At 40.8% G+C, this 27,776-nt stretch overlaps 1 protein-coding gene across 1 annotated transcript in view; it reads left to right on the top strand.

The window, feature by feature from the left end:
• KIF26B (kinesin family member 26B) overlaps positions 1-27,776 on the top strand; it is a 307,964-nt gene that overhangs the window by 249,221 nt on the left and 30,967 nt on the right. The window contains exon 10 of the mRNA XM_085300590.1: positions 5,623-5,782. Coding sequence (XP_085156716.1) covers positions 5,623-5,782 — 160 coding nt within the window. The remainder of the gene's footprint in view (positions 1-5,622; positions 5,783-27,776) is intronic.

Raw genomic sequence — 27,776 nt, 5'->3', positions numbered from 1 at the left:
GACTGTGAGAACAACATGTTGGTACTGTACTTTTTTCTTGGTAAGATTCATTACCAGGAATGTCATGAAGCAAGCCTAGCACCTTTGAAATAAATGGAATTGTGGCAGAACTGGCACATTCATTTTTCAGCTGTCAGCTCTGCAAAGTCTCTGTGGCCACAGACAAAAACAAGTGCTAGGATGTTCCACTTTTCTTGCTCTCTCTGTAGTTGCCAGGCACATTAGCAGAGAACTCACCTAACAAATAACTTAATTTTCAGATACAGCAAGTGGATCTGTCATCCTAGAAACATACTTTATTTTGACTTGTAAATTAAATAGGAATGAAACGTTTGCTGCTTCCTCTTGTTCTGGATTTCCTCAGCCTACATTATAGGAACATGTGTGCAAACAATGTGACTAAAATTTGAAAGACAGTGATTTCTTTTGTTTTCTTTTGTTTCCCCAATGTCTAGTAATATTAGCAACAGACATATTATTTATTATATATAATTCAGTAAAGCCATTGGCAGTCATCAGCAGCAACTAAGCATATTTCTCTGTTTTTCTAAGGAAAATCATTGAGGAATACTCACAAAAGATAACTTCTAGCAGTCTTAGATTCCCTGGCTAGTCAGTGGGAGGCAGAGGCCCTGCGATGGCCGTTCAGAGGGTGCAGCTGCCCCAGGCTGTTCCCTGGGGAAGTTTGACTTTCTGCCCCAGCACAGCTCTGTAGCATGTAGCATGTTTGGATACTTCCTGCTCAGCACCATCGATAACGGGGTGCTTAAACTTCCATGGCGTGTTCAACGGGTTGGAGTGTAATCTAGGAACTACTACAGCATTTCAAATGTTTGGCTACCAAGATTAACATCTAATCAATTTCTTTTTCCTCTATTTCCTTTTTCTTTCTTCTCTTTTCTCTCTTTTTCTTTCTCCTTTCTCTTTATGCATGTCTTTCACTTTTTTTGTTCTTTCATGATTAAAATTTATTTGTAGGTTTTTATATTATTTTTAATTATCTCCCACCTGCAATAGAAATAGATTTGTAGTCATTTGAATTTCATCACTGTTTTTAACACGTTGTGCAGAAAGGTTTTACATTTGTAAGGAAAGTTGTGGGTCGTGCAAGACACTTGATAGTAGCAGTAAGCAGTGAGCTCTGTGCTTTGCAGGGCTGCAAAATGGAATCTCTCTCTCCTTAGTTTTTCAATGTAGGTTAACATCTTTTTAAATTACAGCTAACAGTTACATGCATCTTCAGTAGCTGTATGATTTCTATATTTCTCTATTATTCATATTAGACTTTCTAGCTACAAAGAGGTTTGTGAAATGGCATGATCATATATCACCCTCTTGTCAATACGTAGAAGCTGTCCAAATGTCTTTTTCACATAGTCACATGCAATTATTTCCCGTTGTGGATTTCTTTTTACCTCCTTTGGCACCTGCCAACTGTAGGCTGCAAGCCCACATAGTATGGCTGGGTATCACAGCTACTGAATGGGTTATTGAAGAAGCATGTCTGTGACAAGAAGACAAGACAAAAGYAATGAGTAGTATTTGCAAACCTCAGATACTTCCAGTGTCACCATCATGTAGTGACTCCCATTGCCATCTGTGCTTATGAATGGGTTTCCTCCCACCCCAATACCATACCACGATGCATAACTCAAGGTGCTGTCTCAAAATGGCTGTGAATTTATTTGCATAGAGGTAAACTCATATGTGAAAGTATTTACAGCTCCTGTTTAAGGAGCTCTTGACTTGTGAGCCTAAAAATAAAACTATCTCTTCCTAGATAATAGCGAATTAGAAGCACTTTCACACATTTGCGTAGTTCTCGTTCCTGGGTTCATCGCAGAACCTTGGATTCTTTATGAGAGCAAATGTTTGTTAAACATCCATTTGGAAAACTGATCTTTCTGACTTTTTAACTAATTTTTATATATAAACATTGCTACATTTCTCCATTCATGTCCAAATGTTCATCTTTGTTAAGAAGAGAAGTAGCCTCTTTTCTCCATACGTAGAAAGTTATAGTTCATTTCAGTTAAGAAGGCTGTTTACACTCCTGCTGCACTTAGCTGGCAACTGAGATTTTTCCACGTCTTCCAGACCCAAGTATCCACACAGAGATACTGCCAAGGTTGCCTCTTCTACATACCATATTCGCCTAAACAATTTGTTGCTCAGTAGATTTATTAAATGATATCCAAACTGGAATCTTCTGCACATGTTGCAAGTTCACAGTACATTAATTATTTCAAAATATAAATTCTCACCCCTTGAACAACATTGATGTAACATAGGCAACTGCACGTGACTAATCTGAGGGAAAGTACAAACAGTCCTTYTACTACAACTTCAAATGGATTTCTTAGAAAGCTGTTCTGAAAATCATTTCTGTAAAACTGTCAGTGGCTCCTTGTTTTTTTGTCCTGATTACTCTGTATGAACAACACTACACTTAAGTGACATGATGTTACCTTTGAATCACTAATCCTTTAAACTGGACCAGGCAACGAAAAACAAACAGCATTCAGTCCTCAGTGTGTTTCACTGGAATAGAGATTCTTCTTCGTTTTTGGTACTCTCCTTGGTATACGCTTCATCTAATTACCCTGTTTTCCTAGAATAAATAAAAGTTTCCTGTGAAGACAGTAGAGCTTCAAATATGAAGAGGTAAAAGTATCTGTGGGATATTACTGAGGATGATGCTGATACCAGAAAGGAATCAACYTTATGTAAATTGCCACGAGGTTTCAGGTAGAAAATGCAGCTTCTCACTTGTTAACAAACCACATTTGAGAGAGAAATAGTGAACTGTGAAACAACAGAAATGTAAGTTTCTGCATTGATTTGCTTTCCAGGGTAGACCCATGCTTTGAAGTGGCACTATTAAGATTGACAATGCCAATATTGGAGTCTCCTCTTTCCTTTCTTCCTTCACATCTCTATGCCTAAGCATCCCTCTGTAATTCAGTTTCACAATATTTGTTTCTTTGTGTTGTTTCCTGGTTCAAATTGTCAACCATTTTGTCTTTTAAAGACAACAACAGTGATAACAACCTTGCAATTGCATGCAGTGTATGCTTGCAAGCTCTAGAAGAGTATCAYTGAATCACAGAATGGGTAAGGTTGGAAGGGACCTCTGGATATCATCTAGTCCAACCTCCCTCCTCAGCAGGGTCACCTACAGCATATCAGACAGGGTTACATCCAGGCAGGTTCTGGATATCTCCAGAGAAGGAGATGCCACAACCTCTCTGGGCAACCTGTGCCAGGGCTCCATCACTCTCACAGGGAAGAAATTCCCCCTCACGTTCAGGCAGAACTTCCTGGACTCTGTCTCCAGTAGCTCCATGTCTCTCTTGTACTGGAGAACCCAGAACTGGATGCAGTACTCGAGATGAGGCCTCACCAGGGCTGAGAAGAGGGGCAGGATCACCTCCCTCGACCTGCTGGCAACACTCTTCCTAATGCACCCCAGGAGACCATTGGCCTTCTTGGCCACGAGGGTACACTGCTGGCTCATAGTCAACTTGTCATCCACCAGCACTCCCAGGTCCTTCTCTGCAGAGCTGCTCTCCAGAAGCTCAGCCCCGAGCTTGTACTGCTGCATGGAGTTATTCCTCCCTAAGTGCAAGACTCTGCGCTTGCCCTTATTGAACCTCACGAGGTTCCTCTCYGCCCAGCTCTCCAGCCTCTCCAGGTCTCTCTGAATGGCAGCACAGCCCTCTGCTGTATCAGCCACTCCTCCCAGCTTGGTATCATCAGCCAACTTGCTGAGGAGGCACTCCATCCCTTCATCCAGGTCATTGATGAAGAAGYTGARCAGGATGGGAYCCMGTAGTGAGCCCTKGGGGACACCACTAGCCACAGGACTCCAGCTAGACTCCACACYACTGATGACGACCCTCTGAGCTCTGCCTTTCAGCCAGTTYTCAATCCACCTCACTGTCCACTCKTCTAACCCACACTTCCTGAGCTGCTCTAGGAGRATGTTGTGGGAGACAGTGTCCAAAGCCTTGCTGAAGTCAAGGTACACAACGTCCACTGCTCTGCCCTCATCTACCCAGCCAGTCATTCCATCACAGAAGGCTATCAGATTGGTTCAGCAGGATTTCCCCTTGGTGAATCCATGCTGACTGCCCCTGATCACCTTCTTTCCCTCCGTATGCCTGGAGATGACATTCAGGATGAGCTGTTCCATCACCTTCCCAGGGATGGAGGTGAGGCTGACTGGCCTATAGTTGCCTGGGTCCTCCTTCTTGACCTTCTTGAAGACTGGAATGGCTTTCTTCCAGTCCTCAGGCACCTCTCCAGTTCTCCAGGACCTTTCCAAGATGATGGAGAGTGGCCTGGCAACAGCATCTGCCAGCTCCCTCAGTACCCGTGGGTGCATCCCATCTGGGTCCATGGATTTGTGGATGTCTAGCCTGCCCAGAAACTCTTTAATCCTTTCCTCCTCAACCAAAGGAAAGTCTTCCCTTCTCCGGTCTTTCTCCCTCATGTCCAGGCTGCAGGATTCCTGAGGGCTGCCCTTAGCAGTGAAGACGGAAGCCAAGAAGACATTCAGTAATTCTGCCTTCTCTGTATCCTTCGTTATCCAAGGCACCTCCATCCCACTCAGCAGTGGGCCCACCTCCTCCTGCTACTGATATATTTGAAGAATCCCTTCTTGTTGTCCTTGTCATCCCTTGACAGACTTATTTCCAAATGGGCCTTAGCCTTCCTCGTTGCATCTCTAAATATTCTGACAACATTCTTATGATTCTCCTAGTAGCCTGTCCCCTCTTCCACATTCTGTGTACTTTCCTCTTCTGTTGGAGTTTTGCCAGGAGCTCCTTGCTTGTCTATGCCGGTCTCCTGCCCCCTTTGCTGGACTTCTTACTCATAGAGATGCATCACTCTTGAGCTTGTAATATAAAGATAGAGCTGAACTATGGTCTCCAACTTGTTTGAAGATTTAGAAGTAAGTCCTGACAGTTTTAGTGAATCATATGAAATATTATAAAAATTCCTTGAAAAGATGCTCTTCATATGTCTTAGCTCTGTATCACATAGTAAAAATTTATCAGCTGATAGCCTGTGATTCCCTTGGTGTCCTAGAAGGGTTTAAATAGTCTTCCTGAATACCCTCTAGAAACAATAAAAAGTTAGCGAGAGCAGAGATGACATAAGTATGGCAAACCTTYTGTTAAAACAAATGATAATATACAAGTATATCATCTTAAAGCAAAGCTGAATATCACAGAGAAGAGCCTGTACTTTCCTGGACAGATGCACAGCAATCACAGACAGTAACGTAGCACCAGCTAAGATAAAGGCTAATAGAGCTATATTTAAAAAAGAAGGCACAGTGGTGATTCCCATAGAGTGAAACCTACAGGAGCTGCGAGCACAGAAAGCCTTAGCAATGTTAAGCAAGTCAGTAGCAAACAGCAATGTGCAGCAATAAAGCCTGAARGGTATTAGCAGGATCCCTACAGCTTGTTACTGCCAGCATTGCTTACGAGAGGTTTCTGGATTATCCCCTTGTTGCAAGTAGTATCAAGTCTTTTGCTTTCCTGGGAAACTGCTTTTACAATAGTTGAGAAGAGGCACCTACTAACTGTTTGCTTCCTTTGCTTATGGCAGTGTCCGGAGGTCGCAGCCGCTTACACCTGATTGACCTGGGGAGCTGTGTGAAAGTGCTCAGCAAAAACCGAGAGGGRAGCTCGGGCCTGTGTCTCTCCTTGTCAGCACTGGGCAACGTCATCCTCGCCCTCGTCAATGGCAGCAAGCACATCCCCTACAAGTAAGTGATACTCTGTATTACACCTGATGAGAGRGTGCATGCAAGCTGTTTGCTTGTTTGGGCCCAAGGCAGTTCTGTGTAAATCAAGGTGGATGGCAGACAGTCTTGAAATACTTGGGTCAGTGCAGTCCTCTTGAGGTAAATAGCAAAACTTGTCTAAGGCTCGTTGCCACAGGATCTAAGCTTGCATTTGCTAGCAACATTGTGTTTGACATTCAGGTTTCAGAGGCRGAAGCCTGCTGGAATAGAACCCGGTTGTCTTACAGACCTTAAGAATTGAGATTAAGCATGTTGGGATTTTGCTTTCTAGGGATATATAAAGATTTTKTATTATCTCAAGGCACCTGAGATCCAGTTTCATAGTTACTACACTGCGACAAAAGTTACTCCTGAAATACCACACTATAGAGAAAATTATTTTGRTGTTTATTCTATTTCTTGAAAGTATATATCAAAATCAATGTACATCTTTGTTATGATATTACTTTTGAGATCCAAGGTTACCCTACATTTTATTTTCTGTCTGGTTTGAATCTAAGTATCAACCTTTTGCTTGCAAAAGAAGTAGGCCTCATTTGTCACACCAGACAAGTAGCCTTTGCTCCTGCAGGTAGTTTCTGTGAAATTAGAGGAAATGTGGGAACRTTTTGTCCACATTTCTCTTCATTGTTGTCTCAGCCAATTTGTCATGTGTGCAGGTCTGAAAGCAAGTGTGAATTCATTACCCAACCCAGACAGTCGTGCAGCCTTCCTTTTCAAATAGATTCTGGTTTTGTGAACAGCGTTGCTTTTCTCTAGGCTGAAGTCTAGGGAGCAGCAGCTAGCAGCACAGGCCRTAGCTCTCAGTAGCGTCTTGTAATGGAAGTCCTAATGAATGTCACTGTTTGTGAAGGACATGTTTATGAAGTCTGGCAGTGGGAACAATACAATGACATGAAAAATGAACCAAGAAAGTAATTCACAGCATGTATTCTGTTCCATAAATTTCACCTTTTTTGCTATTTTAAAGGGTGCAAACAGGTCATTATTTTCTTACGTTTATTCAAGATTGTAAGATACTGTTAAGTTTTGCTTATTTAGTTTTGTCTTAGTTTTGGAAATAAAAATGGATTGAGTTTGATTATAATTTTTTTTTCTGTCATTGAATATATTCAGCTCTTAGTGGAAAACTGATTTGGAAGGCTAATCTACCATTTATTTTCCAAAGTGTTTGGCAGTCCAGGCTTAAAATCTGCTCTTCAGAAATATTTCTATTTCAGGAATTCAGTCAGATCCTGTTAAGGGCCAAACAAAAGCACATAAAAACATTCATGAACTACTTTGTGGATCAAATTTTTGCCTAGTTGTAGTGTGAAGATAGCTTGAACTCTGCACTTAACAAAATRTAGCTTAAACTATGCTTATCAAAAATCTTCCTTTCTTCTTACYAGTTTTTAAGGATTAAAGGGAAGGCAGATTGAAGGAATAAAGAAAAGATGTTAGCGATACTCTCTAGGCTACAACTAAACGTACAACAAATAGTTATCAAATACCACAGCTGTCTTTCCTGGCAGCGCCTGACCGGGAGAAAAACGTTACCAAAAACGTCTGCCACTTGGTGCCCCAGCCGTGTCCTTCTGCGGGGGTTCGCAGCTGCTGTGCTTCTGAGCGTGCACAAGCAGAGGTGCCAGCACGCTTGCTCATCGCTCGGTCTGTCTTGTAGAGGAAAGATAAAAGCTCTCTTTAGGTCGACATCTCCTCTTGAATCTGCTGCTGTAAGACGAGCGCGGTATATAAGACAGGGTTTATCATCCGGGGAACGGGCACAATGTCCCTATTTCTAAGGAGGACTTTTAAAATGTAATTTGAAAAACACGCTGACAAATTTTGGAGCAGTTTATCTCTGCTTCTAGCTGGGAAGAGTGCAGAAAGTATTTTTTCCCCTGCATGATCTGCTCACAAGCAATGGAAATCTGGGTGCCTGGGTGGACGCAAGCACGGTTTGCTCTGTGAAGTGGCTGCGGAGGTGTGCGCTGCTCCTCGGTGGCAGAGAGGAGAGGAAGGAGGCAGGCACGCGTGCTGCGTGCTGGAGGAGGCTGCGCGTCCCGTAGCCTGACACGATCTCTGCTCTCATGCCTGAGAAGCTGCCAAGTGATGGATTTCAATAGTGCCTCTTATTTAGAGCAACTGCTAGCCTGGGTAGCTGAGATCATTTCCCTTTCTTTAAGGGACGTTCTCTTTCAYTGGGAAGGGTAAAATAAAAACTTTGTTAACTACTATTTTTGAGAGGCACTGAAGAATAACACCATGAGTGTTTTCTCATGGGACAGTGCTGTGCAGTGTGTTTGGGATCTCAGGAAATTTCCATAGAGCAGCAGACACAAAGGAGCATTTTTCTCTATCTGAGCTGTTAAACAGCCATTAAGTATTTTATGGCTGTCTGTCAGTAGGCACTGTATGGCTTCCTGGGAGCCTACAACTCACAGTATTTTAGAACAATGTAGACATCAGATTTTTCTCTTACTGCAAATATTTAATTCTCTAAACTCTGAGATGCTATAAGCTGTCAAATTCCATTCAGTGCTGCATCCAGCCTCCTATCTGCCGGTAGCTGGGGTAGAAAAAAATGGTTCAGATTCATAGCTGGTATGAGCAGATGCTACTGCATTGCCTTCAGTGTGTTTATGCCAGGGGTAAATTCGTCTCTCTGTCTGCAGTCTCTATGAAAAACACATGCTGGCATCCAGGAATTTTGCATTTGTTTTCTATTGTTATCCATAAGGCTATGGAGCATTAGAAGCCAGTAAGCTGCAATCTTTTTCCGCTGGGGAAGAGGGAAAGTTTGAGAGCAGTAACACATATTTATATTAGCTTTAGCATGAACTTGTCTATTAGAGATGTAAGAAAGTAATATTCTCACATTAAACAAAATAGATTGATTTGTTTGGAGATCTTGTCTCGTAGTAAAGCTAGATTTTACATGTTTCTGAGGAATGGGCAAGAATCCCTGTAACAGGCAACCACATGCAGCTAACAAATGACTGTGCCTTGATGCATGACAGTTTATCTTTTATATGTGTACTTATAATATCTCTCTAATATATCAATGGGTTATCTCTTTGTCACTATTGATGTCCAGACCTCTTCTGAACCTTACTAAGCACATAATTCTGTCATGATATGACCCAGTAAGTTCTTCTAGCTCACTATGGATCATCTGAAAATGAAATTTACTTTTTGTCTAATTTAAATGCATTGCCACTTAGTGTCACCAGTTTCCATTGCTCTTGAGTTAGGAGCAAATCCCTCAGAAGACTGGGAGAGAATGATTTCCTCTACAGGAAAGTAAAATATCTTCATGAAAACTGGAAASGGGCACTTGCAACCCCAAAGAATAGCAAAGAACTCAACTCCAATCCTAGCCAAGTTTGACAGGGCTCAGATCTGCTGTAGGAAGAAGGTTTTGCAAAGCTGCAGTAATTGTTAATGCCGATTTATTTTTTAAAGCATTTCAGCTATACCTTAATGCTGCATTATCTGCCTGTGATTTCCCAGATGAATGTATTTTAAACTCTCAAATGAATACCCATTTGCACAAACTCCAGATACCCATTTATGTAGCTCGCTACTCAAAAATTACTCCAGTTGCTAGGCAACAGGAGTGGTGATAATTCATGGTAATGCTGTTTTGGAAATAATCATTTTTATACATTTTAATGACTATAAGAATGTAAGAAAACTGTTTAGAAAAGTGCAAGGCTATATGAATTTCTTTTTTGGAAATTGTTATGTGTTTTACCTAATAGGCTTGTTTCTTAACGTGCTATCCCATGTGTTTGTGTTTCTGGAGGCATTCTGTAGTTTGAACTAGATGCTTATGCTTATCCAGGGCAGTCTTGTCCAAAAGCCAGACAGATGTGAGTCAAAAGCATGAATCTTATTCTCTGTTCCTCTCAGATCTTACATGTTGGTATTACTATTTTTTTCCAGTTCTATCTGTGGAAAATAAAATGATGCTCAGTGATTTGCTGAAAGTTACACAGGAGATTTGGTGGCAGAACCACCATGTTTTAAGATCTAGTCTAGTGCTTAAACAGTGTGGTGATCCTTCCTTTCTTGCTGCATAGAAAATCATAGAATTTATTTATTCCCATTCATAAAAATGAACTAGAAAAAAAAAATTCAAAAAAATCACCTTCGGAATTTTTCTGTAGCTGACAGTTTTACTACGTTGAATTCCTGACAATTTTCTTCTTTATTCCAGGGAATACCATCAAAGAGATGGAATCAGGGATGCACAGTCTGTGAATGTTGGAAAACATATCCTTATATTTTATTAGGGTAAAATTTAATTTGCAACTCAAGAGTAGGAGGATAAGAACTGTTACATGCTCCAGCAGTAAATGTTGTAGGGTTCATCAGTGCTATGCATTACTGTAGGACAGTTTGTACAGCTGATGGTAGAGATTTGAACTGTATCTGCACATCTCTCACCCCACTGCGTTTCATCCTCAAGTTGACAAGAGATAATGGGCAAAATCCTTAAGGAAAGCCTCAGTGGAGTGCGAAGTCAGAGTGTGCCATTCCCTAGCACTGGGTTTTCAGCTCAGTCCTGCCAGATGTAAGAATTGGAACAGAGGTAGGTGCAGGCGTGGGGGATGTAGGATGTAAGTGAATCTGTTGCATTCACTGGACATGATCCCCTGTTACACCATGTTTACAACAGAGCTCAGTTGACATGGCTCTTCTCTGCRTAAGTGTGTGGGAGGGAAGGAGCAGACCTCGTGAGCTAGCTCTTTTGATGCTCTTCAAACCAYGCAGTGAAATTACTTCTGCACAGATACTGTAACAAGCAAATAATGATGGACTGCAAAATAAAATGAGAAGCAAAGTGCTTGCGGTTTATAGCCAGACTTAATAGCAATTACTAATTGCATTTAAATAGCCATTTCTGTCAGCAGTGTATAGCTGTGTCAGGGCAGGACACTAGGTTGGTCCAGGGCCAGCATAAATGTAGCGGGTAATGAACAAGCAATCCAGTAGCGTGCAGTTATTGCTCAAATATAACTTGATTGGGACCCAAATAGGCAGTTGTAGTGATTTCATATACAAATTAATCTGTACCTAATTCATTAAAATACTATCTTGAACCTTAATAGTGCTTCAGTCTGACTTTTCAGCAGTTTATTCTCACCTGTTCCACAACTATTTCAGGCTCAATTGAACATTAATACATTTTCTCCCATGCAAATGTGGTGATAATTCATTTAATGTTTAATTGAACAATTTTTAAATAGGCGCATTCATGAAATGGCTAGATCTTTTGCAAGGTAGCAGAAAGCATGTTGAGATTTTTATAAGTTCTTTTTTATTGTTTCACGTTTTTGGGTTTTGGTTATCTCCAGTTCCTTGAATAGTTACTTACAGATATCATCTGTGAAATTAACTTTCATTTCCCTGCTGATCCTTCTATCCCTGCACAAAACCAGTGTGACTTAGGGCAGAAAGGCAGAGAAATCCCRCAGCAGACAACCAAAGAAAATAGCTCTTCTTTGTCTAGAGCCCCTGTAGCCCCTACAATACCTTGTTCAGATTTGGGCACCCCAACACTAAGAAAAGGTTACAAGCTGAAGGCAATTTGAAAGAGAAGTAAGAAGAACGATGAAAGGTTTGAGATGAGAGGGTGACTCACCTGGAAGAACAGTGTATCAGAAATAAACCTTCATTGCTTGCAGGGGAAAGGAGACCTCTGAGAGGGGAGATGACAACTGCTCTGTAGTATTTCAAAGATGTGAATGCACACAGGAGGAAAGAATRGTTGCTGGTGAGACAAAGTGGCAGAGTGATTTTTTATCCTTTTTTATCCTTAAGTAATGAAACAGAGGGATATAAGCTTGAAAGTGTGCTAACAGTGATCGCTGTTAGATAATGGAATAGCTTCCCAAGAGCTGAAATGAACCCTTCCTTGGTAGAATGGTTTAAAAGCAAAAGAAACAGATAACTGCCAAACACACTGCCATTAGCAGTTTAACATTGGTTGTGGGCTAGGCTTAAAAGATATGGGTGCAGAGTTCTGGGCAAAATCTCTAAGAATTTTCAATAGCTATATTTCCATTTTGATAATATGTCTTCATACTTGTTAGGAAAGTGAAGGAAGAAGGAAGATCACCTGCACTTGACAGGCAGTAAACAAATAATAAAACATGTTCRTATGTGTCTACTAGGATCTCTTCTTATTCTTAGAAGTCTGAAAATGAACAATCTGCTGGATTGTTACACTTGCAAGAAGTCAAAGAAATCCAGAGAGTTGAACTGGTGTCCTTCTCAGGACTCTGCCCTGGCAGTGGCATGGGATGTCCAGTCCATTTCTGTGCCAAATGATTTAGCTCGGTTAACGTTTCTTCCTTCCTCCCTCAGTTAGGTACACTTTTTAAAGGTTTTTTTCTCGTGAAATGCATAATCAAATTCTCACAGTTTTTGATCCAAAAATCAGTGAAGTCAATGGAAGTCTTTTTAGTGGGCTTTGGCTTAAGCCCACAGATTAGAAAACATGCTTATATCTAATTAGATGAGATAATCCTCAAATCCTTGCTAAGGGATATTGTGGTTCACATTGTGTATATGGTGGTTCATGTTCAGTATTTGATGATTTACAGCTTAGTTTTTGAAAGARGCAGTATGTGGTTAAGTGTTACCTAGCGATGGGATTTTTAGGGATTTCTAGGGATGAGAGTGATGGAATCAGTGAATGTGAAAACTGGAAATGTACAGTCCTATAAGGAATTACTGTGGATGAGGCTGTGACTGAATTTGGAGCTCAAGAAGGCTATCCCAGAACTTGCTGCATAAATAGGGATTTGTGATTGCCGAAGTGGCACAAGCAGGGCTATTTGATTTTTCTCTTCAAAGTCAGAGATGGATGTAAGTTGTATTTGTGACCTTAACTTAAAAATAAACAAAAACTTTGTTTGCATTTTCTGGGGAAATAGTTGAACAATTTTTCTTCAGACTCTCTTCTCAGACTGTTCCACCAGTGGGAAACTTAATGCAACCCCTGAGTGGAATGACATAATTCTGGATTTATGTGAGTGTGCCTGATGACAGAACATCTCCCTTTATTTTGAGATCAGGATTTTGCTCTAAGACAGGCTCTAGAAGCTTTGAAGAGAATTAGGTGGTTGTAAATGCTAGATGTTTTGACCAGTTTATCTTACCTCTTCAGGAGCGTTTGAGTGGCATCGCAACTGCAAGATCGCTTTTTCCATGTGAAGTTTTATTGAAGTTCTTATTTTCATAGCATGTTTGAGAGGAAAGAAATAAAGACAATCCTCTTGCTGCCCTTCAGATACTAACTGGCTGTTGCCAAATGATCAAAGTTTTCTGGCTGGTGGTTTCCTCCAGGCCTGTACACAATGAACAGATGTGAAGTGAATTTTTTAAAATATGCATTGACTTTTTAGAGTTAAGCAGGCTGGTTAGAACTAACTTCTGAAATATTAAAAATAGCTCCTCTTCTGCTGCAGAAGATTATTTTAATTTTTTAAATTTTGTTTATAAATCCCATCAGCTGATATGTTTGCTACCAAGTGGGACAAGACTCGGTAAAATTAATTTCAGAAAGCAGATTTAACTTTGACAGATGTATTTTGTAACATCTACCTCATGAGCAAAACTGCCCTACCTGCCATATTTAAACTTATTTTTGAAATTATTTTTGGAGGGACTTGTGTTACTGAATTGTTTCTCTAATTCCTTGTTCCTTAGTTTGTGCTCTTAGGCAAAAAAAAAAAAAAAATCGTTTGGAAAATCAATGACAAAACTCATTTGTCAATAATGTCAAAAATATCAGCCCTTCTGCCTCCCTTTGGACTGGCAGGTTCCTGAGAGTGGCAAGCTGGATCAGCAGAATCACACTGTCGGCTATTTCAAGTGCCATTACACACTTGGGACCTAGGGAGCTATAGTCTTATGTCTCTAGATAGAACAGAAGAAGACCTTTTAGCTGGGTGATGAAATGGATATAAAGGGATTCAGGGCTCAGAAAAGGAAGCATAATACAACTACAATCTTCACAGTAGTGGATGCTCTCACTGATCAAAGTTTCTCTCCCATTGCCTGCACCATAGGCATCTTGCACTGCTTGAAACCCTCCCAGGTATCCCACATGCCCTCAGCAGGAGCACCAGATGAGCAGGGGTCCCCTATAGCTCCGGTGTGGACTGTGCCAGTCCCTCGGGGCGACTCAGACAACGCTAAGCATTGGTGCAGCTAGGCTCAAAGTCATCTGCAGAACAAATGAGGGGGGCCACCTTTGATGCGAACTGTTAAAAGCAGCTCACCATCTCTGTGCAAGTGGAACCTGAGTTCCTTGAAGTGCTTTTTTTAAGGAGTGAATGTGGTTTTCATGTCAGCCTCCAGCTATAAACAGAGTGGCAGAATCTTCTTTGCTCCTGACTGTGTTGCTCTTYTGTTGCAAGCAAGGGTGCTCACAGGCTCTGTATGATGTGCTTTGAAGTTATGAGCTTATGCAAGAGGACAGAAATTAGATGCAGTATCCAGATCTGCTACCCAACTGGCATATWGCACATGGAAAAAAAATATTTCCCAAATGTACTGTGTTAGAAAAATAGCTGCACTTCCGCAGAAAGAGAGGGAGAGAGTGTGCCAGGAGTTCTGTGGGCTCGGTCAGACCATTSTCTAAGGGGACCTGCTGAATCCTGCTGCTTCTCATGCGCAGAGTCATGGAGCTATTGAGAGTGTTTGTTCTTACAGCAAAGGGAACTGAGGGTAACTCTGCTGTAGGTGCAGTGGTTAATATTGGTGTGAAAGAGAAACTGATAGAGGATCAAAGGTGAATAAAATTTGACTCTGAACATGTGAAAGAGAACCAGTTGAAGGCTATCACATTTTGTTCCAGTTGTAAAGCCCTCCTTTGTGTATTTTCAGCTAAGAGTTAAGTTTGTTTACTGTGGAGTGTAGCTTACAGAAAAAGTCAGGATATGCTTTAAGACCTTTGCATCATACACAATATAAAATTAGCACATGAAACTTGCAATGGATTTTATCTTCTCTTCTTGTTGGTTGACTACTACCATTTTGGATGGCTATGTGTTGTGTAATGGTGTTATAATCAGTGACTTAGGCTGATTTTGTGCTACACGTAATTGTAGTCCTCTGGATTCCTTCACATGCAATCGTCTGTGCATCAAACATAACATTCAGGTAGCTAACACAACTGGCAAAGTCTTTTGTGTCCATTCTTAGGGGCCACATCAATTCTCCTGGGCTCAGCTCAGTCTAACAAGCACCGTTGCGATGAGGGCTGTTTGGGGAAYGCTCCAGCTGCTGCGAATCTGAGTGGCATGCTTTCAGCCTCTGCTGCACACACTCCTGGGGCTGTTGCTGGTGCTCCCAGCAGGGTCAAGGCTTGTCCAGTGAGGACCACGGTGCTTCTGTGGCAGTCTGGTGTTGCACAGGAGGCAGAAGGCCCCTGGTCTCTGCTGGTGTCATAGACCCATGTCTGTTAGACATACTCTGAAAACTGAAATGGATTTTTTCATTCTTCCAAGAAAGTTCATGATTTAACTTAATTTTTTTTACCAAAGAAATCTTTTGTCACAGGGAGATAAGCCRGTGAAAGCAAAGAATCTTAAGCAGGTTAATATATAACTTCAGCAGTAAGCGGACAATTGCAAACAAATAACAAAGTAGAGTTTCCTTTTCCTTGCAAATTGGATCATTTGATTAGAGAGAAGTCAACTGTTTAATAAATACGATTTAGAATTTTCTCTGATAATGCTATTGTATCACACATATGCAAAAGATACTATAACCCTTGAAAATACCTCGTTAAATGCATTGGCTGGGTTCCATCTATCAGTAGTACTTCCCTGTAGAATGATACCTGATTCCTTTAAGAAATCTTTGCTGTACATTAATACCTATATAGTTGCCTAATCAGAGGGTAAACTCTCCTGTTGCCARAAGGGTCCCTTTTGTCAAAGACCATTACTTTGAAGAGAACAGATAACCCAAGAGAGTAACAACAAAACACCTGGTCTTTTCAATAGGGAATGTTTAGTTGTGGGCTAAGAATAAAGAATGTTGTAGGCTCTATATGAAATTGCAATAAGGTAATATTCAAATGTAACAGTAATAGTGTGGCTATGTGAGAAACATTTTGACTGRCAATTACACATCTGTTTTATACATTGCACATCTATTTTGTTTTTCTATATTGAAAACAACTTTAAGTTCAGAACACAGATAACTGTCTTAATAATTTTAAGTTATTAACCATATAGATGTAAAGTTGATAACTGCATGCATTTAATTGCCAGTGCATGTTACTTCATTTTAATTCATCTCCCAGAAATACAAAAATATTTTTTTTCTATTAATACCTCATTTTTCAATCCATTTTAAACCAAATGAGTGAATTCCATGCTCTTCTCTGTGTATTATCTTCTCATTATCCATTAATTGTGCCAATAACTGAAGCTATTTTTCATGTAAGTTCCCTTTCAAGGCTGCACAATTTGGAAGTGCAATTCTATTTTGACAGAAGCCATCTAATACCATTTAGCAATGATTATAGTCCTAAATACAAAGGGACTGAGTTAACTATTCTTTGCTGACACTGTAAGTGATATGCTGCTCGTATCACCTTTCCCATCATTTGCAGTACTAAGTGCAAGAGCAAGTTCTCCTTGGCTAATTTCATAACGTCCAGTAGGAATATGTATGGTGCTTTTTCTTTCCAGCTYCTTTTTCATAGTAAATGAACATCTCAGCCCTGTGGTCTGATCATGTTCATACTGAAACTTTTCTTGTAGTCTAATCTGCAAAGCTTAAGCGGTTTAAGTACACAATGCTTTTCTGAGTTCTTTCAGGAGATCTGGAAAGATGGGAAGAGAGTGGGAATTCTTTACTCTTCCTGCTGTGCAGATTCTAGGAAGATGAGTCCTGAGCAGTGCTTGCTCCAGTGACCCCTAGTATGAAGAGGATAGTTTTCTACTGCCACTACTTTTAGGGGGAAAAAGTCCAGCTTCTTACAGGTCAGAGGCCTAGATGACTGTTGTCAACTGGCTCAGCATACTGTACTCTGCTCTGACTCAGGTGTTGAATTGCACAAATATTGTCCATCAGTGGATGTGTTTTGAGTGGTTACATTACAACTAGGTTGTGTTCTTCAAGGCATTTTGGTGTATTTTTTCCATCTCTATCTTTGACTGATTCAGAGCAGGGTCCAGTAAATACAGGGTGCAATGCTGGCACTGTATGTATGAGACATACGTGTAAGTATGAGATCACTGTGTTGAATCTCATAGTCTTCAGAAAAGAAACTCCAGCACAGTTAGACTACAGGAAATGGGATGGGCCCCTCTGCTGTCTTTAGTTACATGTTTGGTGATCATTTTTCTAGACTTACGGGAGACCCACATGAAAAAGTGTCCTGGCTGTTGTCTCAGTGCCTCCACTACTCCGTGTGCTCTGGTATCCTGTATGATGTTCTTTCATGTGGTGGAGAAGGGCTAGAGAGGCTCTCACCCTTAGTTTTCTTTTATATATTTTCTTTTATATGTGGAAGGTCTGAAATGGAATTATATGTGCTGCTATGCTATGCTGTGCTAATTCATTAAATTCATTAAATGACATCTATCATAACATAAAGAGATCAAACTGAATTATTGTTCCTCTATGTTACAGTTTAAAGCTCAGAATTCTGATCAAATCATTTTCAGATGAGCTAGCCAAAAGGTCCCTAAATAAAAATTAGTAGAAAAGATTAGTTAGGAAAGCTAGAGTGGTAATGAGCTGTTGCACTATGATAATGTGCTAGGCTGATAGTTCATATCTAGCCCTAATCAGTGATAAGTGCAAGTTGTCAGCTTTTTATAGCTAATTGGTATTTCTTGGAGTTACATTGCAACAAAAACACTAGAATTAAAATAAAGGTTTTCTTTATACATGACAAGCTAAGAGTTAATTATAAATGCTTGGGTCAAATACTCCTCTTAGCTACACTAAATGCAGATCTGTTGCCCTAAGGGAGGATGCGTATGTAGTCAAAACTTGGTCCCTTTTGTGTCATTATTACTTTTTTGAAACAGATACAGTAGCAACTTGAAAACAGGAGCTTTTAACCACTTGTTATGTATTTAATAAAAGTCATACATCACATAAAGAAGCAACTAAATCTGAACTATTGGAAAATACTAATAAAGCAGTAATGACCTGAACTCCCATGAAAGTCCATTTGTTATTGTGTTATCACGTTCATTTGAGAACTGTTCTCCTCCCGTGAAATTAATTGAATACAAAAGCAGAAACACATCTGAAAAATTAGAAAGCCATACTAATCTAAGCTACGGGACTTGAAGGACTTAAAACCTAGTTAACCTGAAATCTATGAACTATTTTGATTGCTGCACAGCTGTAATTAGCTGGCTCTAATCACTCTTGTAATACTAGTATGGAAAATGTGCTGTCTGTCCTCAGTAGCTAGTGGTGGGAATGACCGCTATGCACAATGATGTACTTCAAAATCGTGGAGTCTGAGAAGCTCAGACAGCAGGACTGGCTCTGAAATATGTGCTGCAAGACATTCTTACACGTTTGCTAAARTGCTGAAGCATAAATGATCACACTATCTTTTTGTCAGTCATCTCAATGAATTTTTTAATTGACCATTTAATTGACCATTTCCAGTCAGATTTGACAGAGGGCCAGAACTTCAGGAATTCAAAGTCTATGTAAGATTCCTGAAAATAGTGTTTGGGAAAGGAAGGAGACTGATGCTGGTTCCCTGCTTGGGCTGAGCCCAGCAGTCCACTGCTCCCTAGGTGCTGGCTTGCCAACCAGGAGGACCTAAGGTGAGCCAGCGAGCACACACAAGCCAGCAGCTAGAAGAAGAAGCTGAAGTTGGAGAAGATGAGCTAAATGGGATATGTGGACGTGAAAATACTGCCAGAATATGGAGGTCATAGGATTATGGAGAAGAGGTGTGTGTGAGGGGGGCAGCTGAAGTGTCAGAAGAGAGAGAGCATGGAACACAAACCTGCTGGAAAACAGTCTTCATTAATCTCTCTATTCCTAGAGCAAATTATTCATTTATTCTGATTCTCGCCATTCGAAATGCAATTAGATAAATGTATTTTCCTGCTGAGTAAAATCCATACAGTCAGCAGACAAACCCCTCTCTAAATAATTTGCTCATCAGTGTGTATGCAGGAGGAGGGATAGAGAGAAGAGAGGAGCTTAAATGAGTTCACTGCTAAATTGTCTGAATGATCAGTTGTTGCTGTTTCACTAACTGTAAAAGTAAATATCAAAGTGGTAAGAAACTCCTGCTGGAATGAAAATTCAGTGTTAGTATTCAGATGTTTGAGGAACAAATCCTGAAGGCATGAGTTAAAATGCCCTTTGGAGTAAGTCTGGATATCGAGTAATGTCTTCATGGAGGGGGAGCCTTGAAATGTCTTGACTGTCACAAGATGGGGAAATTTGGCGTATCTGTTTGTGCTTTTAAATTCCACATTCCTCCATTATAACTTTGGACACAACCCTCACAATCATCTCTTTTATGCAGACATAGTATCTATTGTCTGATTTTCTAGGTGAAAGAACAGTGGTAATGTCATCTGTCTAGACCTGAATAAATAATTTAATTGGTGCTTCATGAGAAATTATTAGTTACGCTGAAGAAGACAGGGAGTTGTAAGATGCGTCAGATAGTGCCGACTGATGAGACAGCAGTAGCTTATATTGAAGTGATAACTATCAGAGTGGAGGGGAGGCTGCCAGGGAAGTTCCTCAAGGATCAGTTTGGGGAGAGGTTTTTTGTAGTATTATTAGGAGCAACCTTGGCCTATGAAGCAGGAGTGTGCTAATCACACCGGCTGTTACACAAGGCTGAGAGCTGACACCTGTGCAAAGGAGGGTCAGAGCATGAAACAGGAGCAGCTGTAGGACCTTGAGGACTAGAGTAAAGAAAATCGTGTTAGTGGCATATCTAATCGTTCAGAGTGCAAGGGCTTGCCCTGATGGACTGCTCACAATTTCTACTGAAATCTGGGAGCTCGTCAGCTAGAAAAGGGGAGCAAGGAGGAGGGTGAGAGTCCACAACTGATGTAACAGTGAAAAGGTAATGAAGTCTGAGGAGGCATTAGGAATGATAGCAGCAGGAAAATATTAATGCTGTTGTGCCAGAGATGAGTGAGTCCTCTCCTAGATGCAGCTCTGGTCACCCATGTAGATGAAAGCCCAATTCAGACTGAAGCATATGCAAGAGAGGTTGGTGGAGGAGCTGAAGAGCTCTTTTTGTGAGAGAAGATTAAATGATTTGCCTTCCATAGCTGAATAGAGTTAAAGAACAGAGAGAACATGAGAAGGATTATAAACAGTGTCTGAAAATATACAAGGAACATTAATATCCCCAGAGAGTGAGAACAATTTAAACTGAAGGACAATGTTGGGACATTGGGGGAATGTTGGACAAACAGGGAAGGAGATAGCTGTTAATAAGGATTAGAGATGTGCCATTCTGAACTAGAAGTGTGATGCAGTGGGTGCTATACAGCCCTGCTTGTTTTCATGATGCATCTTGATAAATGTGTGTTGCGGGGGGGTATGATTATCTGTACTTGGTAGGGATGGGGATTGATAATTCAGTTCTTTCTCATGCCAAGCATCACTTCCCCTTTGATGACTTCCTCACAGGGATCAGGCTCACCAGAACAGACAGTGCTTTTCTCTTCCCTCCTCCTCATACAGTTGTTGTCTGTGTGCTCTTCTCAACAGAAAAGCTTTCTTGGGGTATCCAGACATACTAACTGGGTTTACTGGATCCTGAGGGACACCTTTCCCCATCTTCAGAAGAGTGCAGTAGACATACAGATGGAAATGTGGGAAGGAGGGTGCAAAGTCCCCACTGTAAACTGCAACATAACATAGCAATAGGACCGTAAGAGTGACCAGACTGGTTTCAGGCCAAATGTCCTTCTAGTATCCTCTGACAGTAGTCAATGGCAGATGCTTAGGGGACCATATAAGACTAGAACAAGTATATTGCCAAACTATTCTTTCAGCCTCAACTTTTTTCAGCTGCAGGAATTCCTGAGCCTGTCAGCATTGACTTTGTAGACAGAGTGGGGACCTCCCAGGCACATTGTGAGTCCAGTTTGAAACTTCCTGAAGATGATTGGAGGTTGAAAGGAGCTTTTGTGAAAGACTCGCTCAGCTTGTATTTGAAATGTTATTTTAATGCTTCTGGGATTTCAAATAGCTAAATCTTTAAAGCTATCTTTTTATCATTTGCAGCTAAACACATGCAAACATTAGTAGTTGTATATTGCTTTCTGGCACTCACAAATCTGTTCTAACCACTAATTTTGCAGAGAAGCAGCTATTAACACAAAATAGTAGAATTTGTAGTTGTTTTTTCTGGACATAATAGATGCGTACTTAACTCTAAAACACGCTCTGGTTACATCAGGTAAAACTGCAACATAACAATTACTATATAGCAACTTTAAGAGAGTTTCTTTCCTTTGCTGTCACAGGCTATTAAGAGATCTCTGAAGTGTCAGAGATAGAAGAGTCTATTGAGGAACTTGTCTAATTAAAGGCATTATAGTGGGCAAAGTAAGTACACAAATCTATTTAAAGGCGAAGTGAAACTTCAGATAACATGAAAAATGTATGTGCCTCATTAATATTTTAAATGGCTGCATAAATGAAGATAAATATAATTAATACTCTCTATTTCCAAGTGGTTTACATGGCAAATATATATACATTAAAAATCAGCATTATACATTGATTTGGCCACTTTTACACACAATGAGTAGTACTTGCATGGAGAGAGGAGTTTGTCAGGTTTATTTGGAGTCTTCTTGAATAAAGTGTGATGAAGTGCATGGAGGAGTAAAGAACCAAACAGTTAGTTCTCTTGTGCCTGTGTTTATAAGTGACAAAATTCCCACTGCCCTGCAGCAGCTGCTAGATTTGGCCCTATGCTGCCAAAAATTTCTAAACATATCATAAAACTGCCTGTGGTTCCATGGTTCAAGGTCATGTATTTCACTTCAGACAAGATTCTTTTATTCACCATCTCATGTATCTGGTCACTGAATCTGTAGAAGCCAAATACAAATCCTGCTGAAGCTTATAGGAGCCTTTGTGCTGATTTGAGTGGCAGCTGGGCTTGGACCATAGTGCCATGCATTTCAGTTTGTAAAATCCCAATTTTCTGCCTTTTTTTCAGGCATCGCCAAAACCAGGCGTTGGTAGAGAGTTTTTCRCTTAGGAGCCTCAGTTCCAATGCAAGATAACATCATTACTATTGTCTCTCAGTTTATCTCATCACACCTCTGAATCAGCCCACTGTGAGAGCAGCTCTGCCTATCTGTGGATAAAAGTTGTTGCTATCTGATGGCCGTTCATTTTCATGTGAAATGAGTTTTTGGTCTCTCCCCAGTCCCTAGAGGAGTTYGTATTACAAGCACACCCCATCCCTATTGATTACTAGCAGTACAAATATAGAGGCCCAGGACTTACAGGCTAGAGAACACTGATTCTGCAAATGTCATTGCAGRTGTCTAAGAAAGTTTTTTTGACCTTGAATCTATATATTGCATAATAAAGCAAAATGAAATCTGTAAAGTGAAACCTGCTTTCTGGACTGTTCTGCTTTTTATTCTTTGATATAGATGTAAAGGAGAAGCYCAGCTTTCTTATTCTTCTCGAAAGAGAAAGAATGCCTGAAGTTAGACAACTGAGTCCATATTTAACCACCTTATTATTTGCCCAGATTTTGGGGAGGAGATGGGCACTCATGGAACCAGCTGAGTTCAGTGAGAGTTTGCAGATGTCTAAGAGCTGGATCAATACCTGTAGATGCCAAGATAGAGTTCCTAAGCAGCARTTTAGGAAAGGCTGAGCAATACAGGCCTGTGCTTCTTTTAGCAGCTTTTAGCAGTTATGTGCTTCCCTGTGAAGTAGGGTTTGAAGTTGTATGTGAAGAGGAATTTTAAAAAGTTATTTAAATGATTACCAGGAATGATAGTAAGTCTTGAGGCCTGTGGCTGTTTATTTTGCTTTCATGTTGTTAGTTTAATATTTTCACTGCTTTACTTTGTGTTTTGACAGTTTATAGCTAGGACCCTCTTTTCAGTGTTCAAAGTTTCARTGTTGTTGCTGTGGGAGCACAAAGTAGATTTCTCTCCATCCACCCAGCCATCAGTTTTCACTATGCTTGCAGAGATTTAGTATCTTTGAGGCTTTTATATTGTTTTCTCAAAGTTAGTTAAAATTGGCCAACAAGCTAAAAGGTTATTCTTGAAGCCTGGTGAGTCAGGCTTGTGCATAGATATATAGGCAAAATGAATTCTAACTTTATTCTGCAACAGATCTGGTGAGTGCCCTAGATAAATTATATAACTTCTTTTGTAATACTTATGACAGCCAAAGTCATATCACTATCATCCAATTTTTTTTTTTTTTTTTTTGGTCAGGAATGTGTGCACTTTCCCTGCCTTGTGTATAATGCTGTGGGTTGAACACTCTGAGGGGCTGGTATATAAAATCTTCCTTATCAGAGTGCAAAGTATTTTGTTGAGTGACCTTCCCAATTTCCTGAAGATGTCATCTATTTACACTAGTAGCAGTTCCAAGTGGAGTGGTTTCTAAAACTAAACAGCAGTCAATTTATTTTCAGGTACCACTCCATTTGAAATTGCAATTAGGATAACTAGAGCTGCTCTCCAGCACAGGAAACTGGGAAGGTCATGCTGCCAAATTGTTGGCATCTTGATGAAGCAGTGCAAACTACTGCTGTTGTTACTGTAGATSAAATGAGTCTAACCAAAATGAAGTAATTATGAAATCCTCCCAAAAGATAATGAATATTCATGGATCAATTACAAACATTTGAAGTTAATTTTCATTTGAGGAAGTAACCCTGGTATTCCACTCTCAATACGCATGAATCACAACACTCTGAAAGTAAAGGGCAAAGCACTGTTGCTTGTTATTCAAGCTAAACAGTGCCCCATGAGCAGCAGCGGGCTGCACACGAGTGGGCAGTGCAGGAGTGCGCAGGGCGGTAGCGAGTGGCCCTTCTGTCTTCCCTTCTAAACTCYGCACTGTATTCCCAGGGGAGGCCACAGGAAGGGAGTCATAGGGGCCTGGGGCTGAAGTAACCAGGGAGTCGTGCCAATTAGGTCAGCAAGTGCTTGCTGCTTATACTGCATGGGGAGATGAGGCAGCCCTTGCACTGCTCTGCCCTCTCTGCAGGGCTGTCATTGATGGTGGCATGTGTCACCCAGGGGACAGCACTGGCAGCAGTTGAGCTGGGGCTGCTGGGAGCTGAGGTGTTCAGCCTTCTGAGGAAAAAAAGATCCTGGTTAGCCCCTTGGGTGCAGCCTGGGGAACTTAACTTTAATCAGCCGTGCTCAAAAATTGCACCTCCCTGCCTTTTCCGAAGGCCTAATCCTGCAAAATTCTGAGTGACCCAATGAAGACAGAGGGAGGTGAGGGGAAGCAGCACTGCAAGAAAAGATGCTGAGCAGTGGGGCTGAATCCCACTTCAACACTGACAAGAGTGTGTTGTGATKATGCCTTCAAAGAGTATCTTTGCTGTGCTCAAGCCACCATCCAGCCAAACTGGCTTCCAGAAGGGCTAATGTGAAGGTGGGTTTTAATATGTGTCCTTAGTGGGTTGTCAGAGGAGCTTTCTCATGTGTCTTTCTTGCTACGTGTTTTCTCCTGTCATTGCAATGTGGACATACGTGTTGACCAGCAGCTCTCCACCTGTTTCATTGCCAGCGCTCCTGCTGCACTGCCAGGACGCAGGCAGCCCAGAGGAGAGGCAGGCAGGCTCTTAAGCTACTTCTGTTGCCATTCAGCAGCAGATACCACTGTTGCCTGCTCATAAAAAGCCATTTGGCTTTGTAGAGAGAAGCTGTGCCAAACTTCCAGTTACCATAATGCTTCCAAATCAGGGAAACAAGCAAGAAAAGATAGAGGGGGAGGAAAGACTGTTTTCCTCCCTTGGTAAAGGTTAGCAGAGAGCCTGACCACGTACAAGGTCTTTGAGTAATTTAAAAACTGGATCATTATTGGTTTTAATTGTGGGGGTGCTTTTCCCCAGTAAATCACAACCTTTTACGTTTACTGCTCACGTTTTTTTACACAGTGGTATTGCTTGTGTAGCTGAAGCTGGCTTTAACTCCAACATATGGTTGTAGAGTCTAATTAGCTCCCTGGATTAACTGAACATCTATTTTTTCAGTTGAGAATTTATTGGGTGCTGACATGGTAATGAGACAAAGCACTCAAGTCTTGCTTCTTTGTCATTATCTTTGTGCTTTGTGTGTGTATTTTTAATGGTTGCTTGTGAATGATGTTTGGCTCTGTGCTAGGAGTTAGAGTACAGGGGGAAAGTGATCATTTTGTCCATTTTCGGTGCAGTTCCTGAATGTAAGCCCCTACCATCTCATACACAACTGAAGCAACTCTTTTCTTCTGCCCTTGACTGCTGAAGCATCACATCACTTCCAGATGTGATTGTGATTTTTTTGGCATATGAGTCTGACCACAGTATTTCCTCACTGTAGTCCTTTCGATTGGCTCCTCGCTTCCCTACATAGTGAGCACAAGTTTCTGTTTTATGCTAATATACCTCATGCAAAATGACTAACTGCAGAGGCGATTTCTGCTTTGCTTAAGTTTCCCTTTAGAGTTACTAGAACAAGTTCATGATTTCCCCTATGCCTCATTTCACCAGATGAAAGATTCCCCCAGTTAAAGGCCCAACACGTTGCGCATCTTTTTCCAGCTTCCTTAGTAGAATGTATCTCTGTTGTGCTTACAAAGCCGGGCCTATGTGGCTGAATCAGTGAGAGCTTTATCACTCCACCTGGCTTCCCTTTGCTTGTGCTTACACGTATTGCTCCTATTTCCTCTCTCTCTCTCTCTCTCTATGAAAATTATTAACAGAAAGGAAAGACATAGMCAAGCAAACTGTACTGATTCTTCTGATGAGCTCAGCTGTTACATACAGGTTGTATCCACTATTAGTTTTGTGTCTTTTAAACTATAAATTCTYCTCAATAAAGATGATTTCAATGTAAGTAGAACCAAAGTCAAATGGACTATTTATTATGGTTCTCTCATTATATAAACATTTATTACTACTAATAAAGCAGTGTTTCAGAACAAAGGAGTCAAGTTAGGGCTTCATGATAAAAAAATAACTGCCATAATTTCACGAATTTTTCATTTGACATACCTCTATAAATAGATTATGAGATACCCAAGGGCATACATTATCTTACCCTGTAACAATAACGCCATGAGGAAGTTGACAACATTCTCTTTTTGGCGAGCGCCTACGAAGACGCCAAGGTGTGTGATTAATAGAGAACACTAACACACACCCTTCCATTTCATATAGCTTAGATAAAAAGTTCTATTATGTCCCTTGTGGAGTATTATTATTTCTGTACCTGATGATCCTACTTTTGTCACTGAGTGGCCAGTGCTATCCCCATAGCAGTAGAGTGAGAGGAGGGGAAACAAAAAGAAAATACATGTGATGATTGAATAAGACAGAAACTTTCCCCCTCTCCCAAGACAGTGCTCGTAACAGGATTGGTTAAATAATTCCCCAGAAAAATAATAGTTCTGGGACTCCAGTTGGATCTTCCTTGCCAGTATTCCCTCTATTTGGGGAACTGTGCTGAGTTTGCCTCTGTCACATAGAGATTGTGTTTTTCCTGAGCATGTTTATTCTTGCTGCTTTGTACTCTATTCATGAACTCTGTATTAGTGCTCTAAACAAAAATAATTATTGTTTGTGTCTTTTCTGTATAAAGCATTTTGAATACATTGCTAGCACTGATTCTCATAAAGCAGAAGGACCTGACAGAAGAAGGGGAGACACTAATTATGCTCCCTTAGCCTCTGCCTGTGCCTCATCTACTCAGTCTTGATCAGTTGGTCGTAGCAAGGTATGGCGGTTTACTGGGTCCCTATGCTGGGTTACAGTGAACAGCTTGGAGAATTGGAGGGAGCAGAGGAGCCTTGGAAGTCAGACAGTGGCAGTGGAGGGTGTTGATTGGTGCAAGAGGTCGGGAAGGAGGAGACCCATTATGGCAGAGGGGTTAGAAATAGGACTAGAGAACGGCAAAGTTTGGTGGAGGTGGTTAGACCTCAGCAGGATGAAATGGTGCTGTGCTGGACTACTTAAGTTAGGACCTGGGGTAAGAGAAGCATGGCATGGGAATGAGAACAAGAAAGAAGGTTGGATGGGAAAAGCCTGGGGCAGACACTGATCGAAGGAAATGCGTTTGAGAAGTTGGGTGTGAAAAAGAGCATGGCAAAAAATGCCAGCAACAGAAGTCAAAGGAAGCTGTACTATGAATATAAAATGCTGTATAATGCTCAGTACTCTGAAAGATCAGTGCTTCACACCAAAYGCCTAAACTCGGTGAAGTCTTCAACATTTCAGGTATTATCAGGGTATTATATATCTCACCTCTCAAACATTCATCAGCTCTATTGTATTGATGAGCTCCACAGAAAGAAAAAGCCTTTGAAGAAATCAGTCATTCTGGATTCAGAGCTGAGTTTATATAGTCTTAACAGACAAAAGGCAGAAGCCTACACATTAAATGATGAGGATTAAATGAAAAATTGAATAACTTCTTGTTCAGTGAGCACTGTTTGTCCTGTGTGCTGATTGAGACGAGGATCTAGTGGAAAAAGCACGTCCAGTCATGAAATTAAARACTTTGACTTAATGTGTATAGACAAATGGGATTTAGGCAATGTCCAGGCAAACTTATCATGATCTTCAGTGCTTCATTCTTCTAATGTGAGGAGAGAAAATACAGATATGTGTTTGAGGAGTGAAGAGATGTACATTTTTCCTTCTTACTGAGCAAGAGAAAGGACAATAATTTATACTGATCTCAGTTTGCATGGTGAAGTCTCAGAAGAGAAAATAGAG

Source organism: Rhea americana, unplaced genomic scaffold, assembly GCF_003343005.1.
Source record: "Rhea americana isolate MKP2758 unplaced genomic scaffold, rheAme1 scaffold_166, whole genome shotgun sequence".
Taxonomy (NCBI): Eukaryota; Metazoa; Chordata; class Aves; order Rheiformes; family Rheidae; genus Rhea; species Rhea americana.
This window is presented reverse-complemented; position numbering and strand designations above follow the sequence as displayed.